Raw genomic sequence first — 14,006 nt, forward strand, 5'->3', positions numbered from 1 at the left:
TGCAGATGTCATATCTGCTCAAAAAGCAGAAAATACATCTGCTCAACTTAATTTCAGTTATTTACCTTTTTAGGATACAAGATCATGCATATTTAAGGAAGAAGACATATTACAATATAATTGTATTTACTGAGAAATTACTCATTGATGTAAGATTTCCTTAAAAAGTATTTCTTCTCTCCTTTTGGATGTAGTGTCCATCCAGTACATCTGCATGAAGTAAGTAGATAAAATGGTCCAATATGAATGGCTTTAGCAAAGACATTCAGGGGTTAATGCTTTCTCAGTAGAATGAGCACTCAGTGTGACTTACTGTAGGCAAATGATTTAAAAGTCTAGAAACTCTGCATCTTCTCAAATGACTGCTTTTAAGTGCATTTCTTCCCCTCTCCACCATATATAGGTCCTGTTTTTCTGAGAGCCATGAGATAAATATGGTTGCATTGAATAGCATTTATAAGAAGAGAGGTGGCTTTCAATTATTTATTTACTTTTAACAAAAGAGACCTTTTAATTAGTGTTTAAATATTTATAACAGTTTTATTGTGCTGTAAAATCGGTTATACTTTGATCTAGATTTTCTAGTTTGAGATAATAGGGTTGGTAAAAGTTTTCCTAATGAATTTGGTCAGAACATGACATAATCTGATTATCTGGTGAAAGATTGACACTTCAGTTCCTGCCAGCATAAAAGTGTGGTACAATAGGGGGCTGTTCAGCACACATTCAAAGGCTGGGAGTTCAAGTTCAGGTACTGCAGAATTGTTCAAAGTTTCAAATTAAGGCGATGAAACAGTTTTGCATTTTTCACTACATTTTTGGTCAGGAGTAGTTTATCTTGGATGAGAGGAGTGAAGCTTGAAGTTACATGTGTAAACTATGTAACTCTATTCTGTAACTTTGGGATTATTTCTCTCCATTTCCTAAACTGTGGTTAGCTACTCCCTAAACCTGACTGATCAGAACACTGGAGACATAGGAAATAGTACTAGGAAATGGGCTTTAAGCATCATCAGTATTCAACTGCTGTGAAATGTGGGACCAGCTTTTTATTAATATCCCTCTCATTTTAACAATTCGACTGTTTAACATATGATTGCTCATCTCAGAACCTTGTAGATGAACATATTTAATTAATGCATCCTACGCGCTCATGCAAAATGGAAGTAGACTTGTGTGATCAAACTGGCAGGAAAGAACAGTCGTGGGTTTGTATCTAAAGTGTAAGCTTAGCCTAAACTGATAAAATATACAGTTTTTTAAAAGATTACATTCAGGTAATATTTGCCTTGTAAATGTCATTCCTGTTTGCACTGGAATTATAGCGATCCGTGTTAGATTTCTTGGACTAATTTACTCTCCAATAACCTGGCCTATCCAAATACTTATGCTGCATTGGATGGGAATCCTAATAGTTAAATTACACACACTATTAGTAACTAAGCTTGAATTTTGGGGGATATTTAATAGCATAAAAATAGTTTATAATCTCTAAGTTTGACTCATGTTTAAAAGTGATATACATAACACAAAGTCGTCCCTTTTTTAAAATACTGAAGAGGTTCTTGGAGAAACTAAAATGTATGCACAAAATGATATGGTCTGTACTGAAACATGGTTGCTTCTGACCTTGAAAGTTCACCTGAATAAGGATTTAAAGTTTCAGCCTACCGAATTGTTGCAGATTAAAGTACTGTCCATGAAACAAATGCTGAGGATATAAACATGGGGATAGGAAACAGGTACAATATTCTGATATGAATGTATCTCCCACTATGGCAATGCTGGTAAGTACTTAGCCTGTTAAGTGCAGAATCTTTTTTCCTCTTTTAACAAATATGTATTTTGTGACCATATTTTGTGCTTTTATTTTTAAATCTATGAAATGTAAGCTGTGTGATTAAAGTAAAAGGAAATATTTTGGAAAGCACTGTCAGAGCTCAACTTGCCGTGCATTTTAATTTAATTGCCTACCTCTGCAGGGCGTCTCGCTCTTGGTAAGGCGTATACAATAGGGGATTATTTCATAAGCAGGAGAAAGCATACAGCCAGGAACACGAGCAGAAGTCATAAAAGTACATGAAAAGCAGATTGCTTCATTGCGTCTTCATAAGTCACTACTCAGTATCTCCTCCCACCTAATGTGAATTTCAGGGACATTCATATTCAAAGAAACTTGAAAACTTCTGTCTGTAAATGACAGTCATTTTTACTTCAAGTATGGCCAAAGCAAAATAAAATACAACACTACTAATTCCATGGGTAATAAAGTGTTTGTATATATTTCCTTTATTGGAATTTAATCCAAATATAATATTTATAGAGTAAGAAAATAACATACACTTTTGTTTTAGATGAATCTAAGGTAACCTGATGCAGAATTAAAATGCAGTGTCTTGTAGAACTTACTGAGATACAAAAATGTATGTCATTTTAAGATGAGTATGAAAATGGGTTGTGGTCTCTCTCTCCCTTGTTGCTGACTGTGTTGGGCTAGATCCTGAGTAGAGCTCAATGTCAGTGGAAACAAATAATTTTCTAGCAGCTCTGGACACGGTCCTGTACATCAGGAATCAACTGGTAAGTCATTGTGTGATTGTTCTAGAAGTATAATTTAATTTCCTATAGGTTATGTTTTTATTATGTGATATCATGTTACATATACATTTCCTTAGTACTAAAAACTCTTTAAGTTCTATTTCACGCTTTGAAGAAAAAAATATAGAAGACAAAATGTCATCCGATTTGTGCTGTGTTTCATGTTCCTATGCCCTGTGGGAGGAAAAGAAAAGTAATAGAACAGGCAAATAAATAAACGTGGTGTTGAAACTGGCATGACAGTTTCTGCTCTTGTGCAACGGAACTGCAATCAATTTATTGTCTTCATTGGTCAAATGCCAGGATAACAGTATAATATTATATGAGAGTAGATTAATTAAAGTGTAATTAGAATGGAATAAATTAAATAATCACAAAAGTTTGTAATGGGAAAAATATGTGCTCAGAATTAATTAGTTTGCAAATAAAGTGATATTTTAATTGCTCAGAGTTACAGAATCCCTAATTGCAGACATATAATTCTGGTCCAAATAACTTCAGTTGCTGTAACAACTTGATATATTTCTTCTCTGTCAATTCTTTTTAATAGTTTGTTACTAAACAAGATTATTGCAGGAAATGTCTGCTAAAATGTCTGGAAGTTGTTTAATTAAGCCCATGCTATCTGAGGACATTATTAGCTCTTGTAACCAAAAGATTTGTAGCTGATGCTGCACTGTGCAGCACCTAATGAAGGAGGATGGGCAGATAGAGCCCCGTGGCTGACAGATTGCTTTGCATGGCTGAACTGGAGGCAACTCAAAACAATGTTTTGATGGCCCTTGGCTTATCATTTTTCTGCTAGATTACAATGATTTATCAAGTGTACAAACTTAAATTCATTTTAGGTTTGATGATTCGGTATCAAGAGACAGTTGCATAAATACTTCTTTTCACTTATATTATGCATTTTCATATTCTTCAATTTTTCAAAGTGATGCAGCGTTTGTTGTCTTTTTTTTTTTTTCCCATTAATTTTATGGAGAGCATGTTGCAGAGCTGAACTATGGGTTTTTATGCTTACTTTCTTTCTCCAAACGAGGCTGCCTGTAGTTATATCATTGCACTTTACCAAGCAATGGTTTCAGAAAGTAAAATAAATCAGTGTCTTTTCCCTCATCTGCAAAATGAACCTGTTTATGAAACACTAGAATTTCATCTGTTTCAGCTGTATTTCATGCTGTATTTTAGACTCCCTTATTAAAAGCTAATGCAATGACATGTGAGGCAGGGGCTCTCATGTTTTCAGACCCCATATTTTTGGCATAAATGTATCCATGATATTTGGCTGTCTCCAAAATGTTTACTTCAGTAAGATTTGCAATGCCCAAAATGTTTAACTGTGTCAAAAAAGGTCAACCAGCTGATAGCTGAAGGCAAATATGTCAGAATGAAAGACTTAAAAAAAATTATCAGTCTGACACAGTGGGAGTATTAGAATGATTAATGTTTATGTTAATTTATGGCTTTTACATATTGATTAATAGCTTTTTGTTTCAGTGACCAAAATGTGTAAGTGGCAATGAGATCCATATGCTAACTCAGTGTCTTTCAAATAATTACATTCATTCTTAGTTTTGTTCCCATGCTGAATCTATGTTTTCATATAGAAAATAATTATTGTACAGTGACTTTTTAAAAAATTGCAGATGGAAGTATTTGAAAGTGAACCTCAAGACACAAGCCTGGGTTTCAGTATTCCTGAAGGTTACACACTGACATTTATATATATTTTTTCTTGCAAACTTCATTACTTAAAATTGTAATATGTTGTGGTTTAACCTCATTCACTTAGGGGATGCTTAGAGACAAAAAAGGTGCTAATGCTGTGAGGAGCCATTATCTGAGTGGAAATCCATAAATATGTGTTGCACTGCATGATGTTATTAGTAATTTTCTTTTCCGCTCCCATAAGATTTCTTGGCATATCACCAACTGCTGATAAGTAATTTTGTTTGCTATCTGTCCATTGACTATTGCAATTAAAATGTGGAAACTTCTTTCATTCATTGTCTAAATGTCAGGAGAGAAGGTAATTTTGGGGAGCTCTTGAGCGAGGATGAGCTTCTACCTTCCCTTGAAGTCAATGGGAAATGGAGTTCTCAGCACTTCTCAAAATGACGCTTTTGAAGTGTTTTTCTGAGCAGTCATTGTTAGTCATTAGAAATTATTTGATGACTTTAGAACGAAAGCTCTGACAGCATTTAGCGTTCCCAACCTGGAAAGGAAGGACTTGTCAGTTGTAATGTTGGCTGTGTGGCAACAGGTTTATGATATCAGTTGATAAAGGATTGTATAGCTAGGTCACATAAATCATTGCCTTCTCTTTGACACTGATGTGTCCCTAACTAGCAAGTTTTGCAAGCAAGAGAATTCTATCTAGAAATCTGTCTACACTATCTACATATTGTATTTTCCAGTGCAAGCACAAGTGTGCTAATGAATGCTCCCAGTCCACCGTTGTGATTTTTTCTTTTTTTAGGTTTTGAAGTCACATATGAAATACAGATATACATCACTGTGCTTAATCTCTACTTGGTAGTCATAGGTAGATAGTAATATGAAAAATAATCAATTTAAGAGAAAGCATTTGGTTATCCTTACTCCTGAAAATTAAGAGTGCATTATTACTACATTTTGCTGGTTAAAACCAGAAATTTCTACTTATTCTAATTTCTGATTGAAATCAATTTCTTATTTAAAAGATTTCTACTGTTTTTTAATTTCCACTTGAAATAAATTATTTTTAAAATTAGCTTTAAAGAAATCCTAGAAGGATAATACAGTTTATATCTCAATTTAGCACCAAAGATAGCAAAGGGAGCTTTAGACTGAAAGCTGCAGTGTTAGTTGATGAGTGAATTTTCATGTATTCTGGGGCTCTGATCTTTGCAACTATTTGTGTAGCACTCCTACATCTCTTGATCTGTGCAGGCAGTTGCTGTACAAGCTTCTACTGGTTTTCCTTTTACTAGTGCATGTTTCTGTCTTTGCACACAACACATATACCATGTGTTTGGGGGGACTGGGGTAAGAAAGCAAAAAACAGGCTGCCTGGCTTTTGATTTTGGATTCTAACTTAAGTGGCTGTATTGAAATGCTGCTCATGAATTGGGTTCTTGTAGCCCTGAACTCTTTTTCTCTGCTTCCTAGAAGTGCCGTATAGCAAGGGAGCATTTTGCATCAACCAGGGATGTCTAAGGTGTTTCTAAGCTCCGCTGTGTTCTGGCACAATTCCGGGAGGCGAAGCGGGTGCTGGTGTGACGCTGCTGCTCTGCCGTGGCTGCCCAGGCAGGTCGCGCACGGCACAGGCGCTGGGGCCGCGGGGTCGTACGGGTGCCTTGGGCAGAGGATAGTGCAGAGTTCCACCACTGTGAAACCCAGTTCTCTGCAGTGAGTTAGAGGCTGGAAACGTGGGAAAATTGTGTTTGGAAGGCTCATGCTGCAAGGGCTGCCTGCTGTATTTTAATACGGAGCTTGGAAATGTAACGGAATAAACAAAATTGCTTTCGCACTATTAATTTGAGGGAGTCTTTTATGCGCGCTGACTTCCTCCGCAGTTACAGCTAGCGACCCACTTCGAAAACACACCCACGCGCTAGAGCTGCGCTGTACAGCATGGCAGGTGCCACCAAACTTATCAGTGAGTGCAGGTAGGCACAGAAGTGCAGGATAAAAAGGGGCTTTTGTATTCATAAAAAAGAAAGAGCCTGAAAAGGGGGAAGAACAATTTCTTCACATCTTTCTCAACTCATTCTTTCCTCTGAGTTTTCCTTTGGGAGGGTGGCACCTGGTAGACGAGGAATTTTCAAAAAATAACAGGGATTTCATATATCTGTTTGTGAGCACACCTGGATGCGTTGAATATTTTGCAGTAGTAATTATGTCTGCACACCTGCTGGTTTCAGTCCCAAATCAGTTTGCCAGACATGCCTAGAGAGATTTATTTCTCCTATACCTGAAAACGCTCTTTTACCACTGAGTTTTTACCGCTCTGAATAAGCCTAAAGAAAAAAGAAGAGGATTTTTTCTCGTCTTTGCTTGAGCCCTTGGTATCTCAAACTGAACTGTGGAGTTTGTGGAGGGAGGAGGGTGTTTGGATGATATTTTAATAGCAATTTGTTTTTGCTTCAATGTGTGATAGAAATACAAGTGACAGGAGTGGGAACAGGAGAGTTGCTGGATTCTGCCGGAATTTTTCCTGTGGGAATCTCTTAATGTTTTTAATTCTCTGAGAGATTTTTCTAAGGTAATCCTTTTGACATTTACATATTTTAAATGACTCTCATTAAATAAAAGCTTAACTTTTTATATCAAATGATGAAGTGATGATATTGGAATACCACTGCATAGACATTGAAATGGTTTTGAAGATTTTTCTAATTGCAGCCTAAAAAAGTCAGTTTTGTGAGGGATATTAATAGTGAATTGTTCTTTAAAGTAACATAGTTTTGAAGGAAATTCAGTTGTTCTGGCATTTAGTAGCAGCATTTTTTTAGACAGAACACTTTTTAGTACCTAATGTGTAGTGCATGTAGCCATTTGCTAATTAAAACACTAATTTGAACATCTGGGTTTTCCACTCCTCGCTCGCATAGCAAATATAATCCGTGCAGGCGCCCAAGGGTTTGCACTGCACCTTGTGAAAAATACTTTTAGTTGTCTGTATCATACCAGAGCGTAGTTCAGCCCCCGAAGGAGGATGCTGTTACAAGCACAAGGAAGGCTGAAAGAAATAAAAAGTGGAACAACTTTTAAAAAAACGAGAGTGTGATGATGAGGTGTCGCATCTCTTACTGGTGATACCCTCGTGCAAACAAATAATGCCATAAGCAAAATGATTCGTATCTTTTAAATGTGCTTTCATAGGAGGCAGGAGCCATAGCATGAGGATATCTCAAGGACAAACATATAGTCTAGCCCTAAGATGCTTTTAAATGAACTTTCTTCTACAGGTTGCACTTCGTTTGTTCAAGCCCTTGAGCCAGATTTTGCTCTCAGACCAGCCTAAATACTAAGCAAATTAATTTAATTAAATTTGCTGCAGATATCCCCAGTTAACAAGAACAGATTGGTCTCCCTGAGGCTAGACAGCGTTAACAAGAAAATAAATATTGTGCTAATTAGAGAACTCATTTTCAGACACCTGGGGTGGAACTTTAAAAAGTCCTAGAGATTTAGGATTGAAAATTCATTTGAAAATGAGTCTTAGGTTTCTAAATCACTTAGGCACTTTTTAAAAATTTATCCAGGGGCTTTAACCGTCGCACACTCATCATATTTAGCATGTTTGCAGCTGTTTCCTTAGCAAAGCATGGTATAACCATTATCAATTAGTATCAGTGTACCACAATGTGTTTCATTATCCCTGTAAGTAAAGTAGAGATACTGAGCTGCCTGCTGAGTTCAAGGGAGGCTAAATGTCATTTTTTTGAGGATGCTTATGTGTCAACAGGAACAGATAGACGCTTTCTTGGAGTTTTTAAGGCACCAGTGCACCAAATTTCCATCTATTTGTGACCTCATGGGAATTTCTGTTGATTTAAATACCTAAGAACTTTTAATTAAATCTTGGTCTTAAGTGACTTGTCCGAGCTCATGGATGAAGGAGACAGCACAGATGCAATTTTGTAGTTCAGGACTTGCTGGAAGACAAATGAGACACTTAATGCTGTCACACTGCCATTCATCTGCCGAGTCATGATAGGAAGTAACAAAGAGTCATATGCCGAATAAAAAATTTTAATATTAAGCCAAATTTCCCGATTCACCTATCTGATTAGCTAAAAAGCAAGCAAAGAACCAGGCTTCATGGAGCAGAAAGTCCCTTCACTTGCTTATGGCTTGGAAGTACGTTTTCAGTTGTTTTTTCTCCTGTAGCCAGTCTGAGGATTTTTCTGAAATATTGTCCTTGTAAAGACATGCAGTAGTAGCGTCTGTTTCATGCCAGGCAAAACCCTTCCCACAGCCACGCACACACTTGCTGTCTGTCAGCAGAAACTTCTGTGTCAGTAATTAGAAAAATGCTATTAAAAACCTGCCTTGTAATCCCAGATAGCCTCTGGGTTGGCTCAGTTCTGTTTTGTTTTCCTTGCTCAGTGTACTAACCCAGGATGGTTCCATGGTGAAGAGGGACCCCACTCCTCTGACAAGCCACCTAGTTACTGTTTTATTCACCTGGTTCTTCAGAGTGTCGCTCTGACAGCAACAGCATGCAGCTGTCGTGTCCCAAAGGGGTGACCTTTGGTGACAAAATCCTTAGTCTAACAAGTTTATAACAGAGGTGAAGCATGTTAGAGAGCTAAGTTGGGAGCTGGATCTCACCATGGGGGTGAACCCGTGCATCATGTAATCATCTGAAAATTTACTCTGGCCTATCATGAGTCTAGATCATCAGACAACACCATAAAACCATGAGTCAGGGCACTAAAACATGGAGGTTATCCACTGAGCTCATTATTTTCATACCTAATTACACAGTGCTATTGAGGGAGAATTGCACATTGTGCTGAAGAGTCCTGTTTCACCACTAATCCTAAAAGATAATTGTATTTAATTAGGACCCCTAGGTACCATGGCGATTACTGATCTATAAACACTCAAGGTAGACCTGCAAATGAGGTGCAATAGCAAGTGCATCCATTAAACACAACTCAAAAGCTGATGCTGAGGTGAGATGACAATTACAAGTTGAGCTGTTTTAATTTACCATGTAACTTGTAGCTCGAGCACTTTGTTTTGATTCTCTGCAATTCCCCTGCTGTGAACCAGCAGGCAGAAAAACACCCGCTGATCTTCCCTTACTGAATTTAGAAAATGTGTTATTCGATCCAGCCTAATATATGTATAAATGAGAGAGAGTGATGAGAGCTGACATCTGTGGTGGCAAAAGCTGTCCTTTTCTGTATGAAGTCAGGTCAAAAAGGAAGAAGCAGAAATACAAGTGTAACTAGTAATGTCGCAGAGAAAGCCATGACAACTTTTCATGGTGAAGATGTTTCTTGCAATGCCTGTTACAGTGCATTTTCCCGTGAATTGGAAATTCTGCTCACAGTCAAAGAGGCTGCTGGCTACCTTGTCCCAGCACAGCTCTGGAGGGCCATTTGACACAGAAGAGTTGTCCTTGTCCTTTGGTGCTTGCACACAAAAAATAATGTGCATGGAAATACGTGGTGAATGTGCTGCATCAGTAGGAGTGTGTCTAATCAGATCACACAAACTATCTCTGTCAGTTCATAATAAATTGTCCTTCACATTTCCCATGTTAGGGCAACATGCTTCCCCATCTGATGTCCTGTTCTTTGCTGACTTGGGCTACATTTGAACCAATGACATAAAGCTGAAAGCATCCATCTCTCTTTATTGATCCTCTGGGGAATACAAACCCCTTGGAATAAAATGTTTGACACAGTAGTCACTATGTTCGTGTAAAATACTGCATTTATTTTTTCAAGTAATGGTGCCTGCAACCAAAAATTCAAGCACTTGGGAGTAAAGGGATTCTTGTGTAAAAATGATCATAACTCTAATCTCATCTGAAATTCTTTTCAGCTCGTATGTTCACTGCAATGCTTTTGTGTGTTTGTGAGTGGAAAGCACAGAAACAGTATTTTTATGGGGCGGAAGTGAAAAGACTTGCCAAGGGGCTAAGTGGAATGATAAATTGCTTGCCCACTGAAATTATGGGTATCCAGTTTCTTGCATTTTGTAGCTCTTCCTTTCTTCAGCAAGGAGAACAGCTGAACAGTTTTGTATTTACAAGTGTACAAGTGGTGCATGCACATGGTCAGCTCGGCACTCACCTTGCTTTAAAAGGAATGCCGCAAAAAGCAGATTTGACAGCCGCTTGATCAATTGATGGTAAGGGGAAATATGTTACACTGAACTGTATGGCAAGTAGAAATAACATCCACTCATGATAATTCGAAGAGGAAAGTGACTGGGAAAAGCAAATGGTCCTGATCAGAATATATTTAAAGTTGCAATTTCACTTTAGGCTGCCTGACCCTCTATATCCGAGTCTTCTCACTCCCCCAGGTCATTGCTCAGATGGCTCTGCCACCTCCGGATCCGCAGTTTGTTCTCAGGGGCACCAGTGCTGCAGTCCACACTCTGCATTTTTCCTGTGGAGGCCAAGAACCTGATGTCCCCATTCTTTTCTCTGGGTAAGTAAACTAGGATTTCTGGCTGAGTTGAGCATCATTCAGACATTTTCTTTTAAAAACAAAGTGTATTATTTAGATAAATTGTATCTGGAGAAAACAACAATGCATGGTTGGTAAATGATGGGTGTGTTACCTTTGTACAACAGTGTCAGTTCTGGAAAAAAAGGAGAACTATCAGACTCTCTTATCAGATTGTCTGCAGTGGTCACACTGAAAGCATCTGTTCTTACTGCCAGGTCTGAGAATGGGTTTATCCACGTCTGGAACCTGAAAACACACAGAGTGGACGTAGCACTGGATGGCCATGGAAGAAAATCTGTCTACTGCGTGCAGACAATGGGTGGTAAAGACAGGCTTCTCAGGTTAGCAAAGCAGGCAAAAACCAGTGAAATTATTCTTGTGTCTGTGATGTACATGATTGAAGAAGGAAAAAAAAAATCTCTTATTTCTGGGGTCACTGAAAGTCTCTCCAACACATATGGAAATGTAAAGTACAAAAATACAGAAAAACTGTAGAACAAAAAGTGGAAAAAAAGATACGATTAATTTCTTTATGATAGATATGTGATGACATCACAACAGCTTGGAGTCCACAGTGTCTTTATTACTGCGTTGGGATCAGGTGAGGTCTTTGGGTAAAGGAAATACACTTGGATTTGAAGCTGACAAATGCTTCACAACTGGTTCTCAGGGAAGACGAAAACTGTTATAAATGGTTTATAAATAGAGGGGAGAGGGAGAAAAGGTAAGGAAAGAAAAATCGGAGATGGAGAATGGAAGACTGAAAATGAGCAAGAATGCCGAGTTGCACACCTTCGCTTTGTTGCAAAATATCTCCTGTTCTTGTTTAGCAAGGGAAGGTTGGGAAGATTTGTGTACTTTGGATTAGACAAGTGATCTAGAGTAGATGCCAAAGTGTCTGTATGACTAGGAGGTGTTCTGACATGTTTATCTAGAGAAGACATCTCATAATATGCAGTGGAACTCATTAGCATTTATATTTGTTATCTGCTTAAGTACAATTATCAACACTACCCCATAAAATCATATTAAATAAGCATTGTTTGTATGATTGTAGAGTTTTTCCATACCTCTATTTTTACTGTATGGTTGTAACAGTTCACATAGAAGTGCGATTTTAGGACAGCAGTTACCGGTATTTTTTTGTTTCTCTGTTCTGAAGCTAAATCACAATTGCTTGCAGATCCACATTGTTTATATGCCCAGTGCTATAAATGTTTTGACAGTTTGTCACTGCTGAACAGCAAATGAGAGTTTCTGTGTTGATGTTGAAGAAGTCCCAACAGTCTGTAGATTTGCATCTACCTCTGTTTTGGTTTCATACTTCCATCAGGTAATACTGCTAATTAAAATAAGGAGTGGATAAGGGATTTTTTATGAGTCCTTGTCCCAGGTGATAACATGAGGACACAAATCCTGTGCTACTGTAGTTTGTGGATTGGAAACTTCTCCACAGTGGTACTTTGTTCCAGAGCCAGCAGGGTCACGTAAATATGTAGCAGTTAATGCCGTGCCCTTTGTTTGGCCTCCTTGGTCCTGCTGTCTGGGACCAACACACAGGTTTTTCTGCGCGATGGAGAGGTTTGCAGAGAAGTCTCTGTGTGAGCTGCACTAGTGCATCCGTGATGCAGCTGCTGGTTCTCTGGTTTTGGATGATTTAACCACAGCGTCGCATTGTTTAATTCCTGCTACTCACTGCCAGTCCCTCTCCTCTTGTGTCTCCACACATACAGAATCATAACAGTCATCTGTGTCCCCCTGTGCCTGTGGGAAGCTGACCACTGAATAACTGTAGCTTTTTATTTATCTTTGATGCAGTCATCTTGTTATTGTTGTCTTGTTATTTGTCTTTCAGCTGTCAACACGCCTGACATTTCTGTTTCATTGCTAGCGTGAAAGAGTGTTAAATGTGTTATTCTCTGGATACTTTTATTTCCTTTTAAATTAGGTCTAATCAATGGTAAAATTTAAGTATTTTTATTATGAAGATGTTCAAATACTCAGGACACTTCATCAATATATATGCACAACTTAGAGATACTAACCTGCAGGAAGCCAGACTTCCTCAGACCTGATGCTCACAAATAACCTTTTTACTGTCACAGTCAGGGTCGTGACCAGAGGATCTGCACGTGGGATTTAGCAGAGGGACGGACTTCAGTGACGGATTCTGTCTTCACAGAGAACGTGGGATTCTGCAGATGCTCTCTATTAAAGGTGGCGCAGGGACGCTGGCTAATGGCCATGGCAGCCAAAGCCACAGACGAGGTAGGAAGTGTCTCTTTTTCCGGCGCTTTTGCTTTTGAAATGAGATCGTTCAGAAGGGGAAAACATCATTGCTCTCAAAGGTCTAGCTCAAGAGAGGGCAGCACAAGGAACCTTCGGGGTTTCTAATCACTAATTTTACCTGCCAGAAAGATGACCGAATTATGTAACTCATGCTCTAATAACAAGGATATCACCCCAATATTTGTCTGACGTTTAAGTATTTGCAGCTGCCGGTGGTCTTTCATGTGCAGGAGTTTTGAAAACTCTCCTGGTGCTGCTGAATGCTGTTACAGGGGAACAAGAGTCCTTATGGGGAGCTATTGGTCAGAAATTCTGCCATCAGATGGAGGTCCTCATCTTCCTGCTGAAGCTGAAAGTCGTGTTTGGTGAGAGAAGGGGAGGTGCAGGTGATTTGTAATGCAATATGTGGTCTTCCACCCCAGGCTAATTCTTCAGCTGGTACTTTGGCTGGAAATAGTTGAGTTGCTATTAACGGCCAGAGGTTTGCTCAGTGTGAGATAATTGTAGGGTCCGTTTCAGCTCCTACTGGATAAGTCCACACCTAATACCCCCTGTCACACCAATCATTGACTGACAGCTTTGTTGGCAGTTTCCACTTCTGCTTTGTAGAAATCATGGTTTTGTTTTCTTTGAAGGACTATTTGAGGACATAACACAAAAAAAAATTCTTTCAAATATTTGACATCGAAATACAAAAAATATGAAAAAAGTGACATAAATATGAAAATAAATATTGTAGCTAATTGCAAATTGTTCATGAACATAAAAGGTCACATGCTTATCTGGACTACAGGATGCGTACCTTAAAACTGGAAGTTGCATATTTTATGTATGAAGTAATAAGCGGGAATGGTGCCTGTATTGCTAGAAAATGTGAAGTTTTTATTATTCAGAAGTTAAGCACATATTTAAGTACTTTGTTGGCTCACAGCC

At 38.3% G+C, this 14,006-nt stretch overlaps 1 protein-coding gene across 2 annotated transcripts in view; it reads left to right on the top strand.

Moving 5' to 3' along the window:
* The window catches only part of GNB1L (G protein subunit beta 1 like), a 41,813-nt gene that overhangs the window by 14,474 nt on the left and 13,333 nt on the right, over positions 1-14,006 (top strand). For both annotated transcript variants that reach the window (XM_065646628.1, XM_065646627.1), the window contains exons 2-4: positions 10,636-10,763; positions 11,000-11,125; positions 12,890-13,052. In XM_065646628.1, coding sequence (XP_065502700.1) covers positions 10,648-10,763; positions 11,000-11,125; positions 12,890-13,052 — 405 coding nt within the window. In that variant the 5' untranslated portion in view covers positions 10,636-10,647. The remainder of the gene's footprint in view (positions 1-10,635; positions 10,764-10,999; positions 11,126-12,889; positions 13,053-14,006) is intronic.

Source organism: Caloenas nicobarica, chromosome 16 (genome assembly GCF_036013445.1).
Source record: "Caloenas nicobarica isolate bCalNic1 chromosome 16, bCalNic1.hap1, whole genome shotgun sequence".
In the NCBI taxonomy this organism is placed as follows: Eukaryota; Metazoa; Chordata; class Aves; order Columbiformes; family Columbidae; genus Caloenas; species Caloenas nicobarica.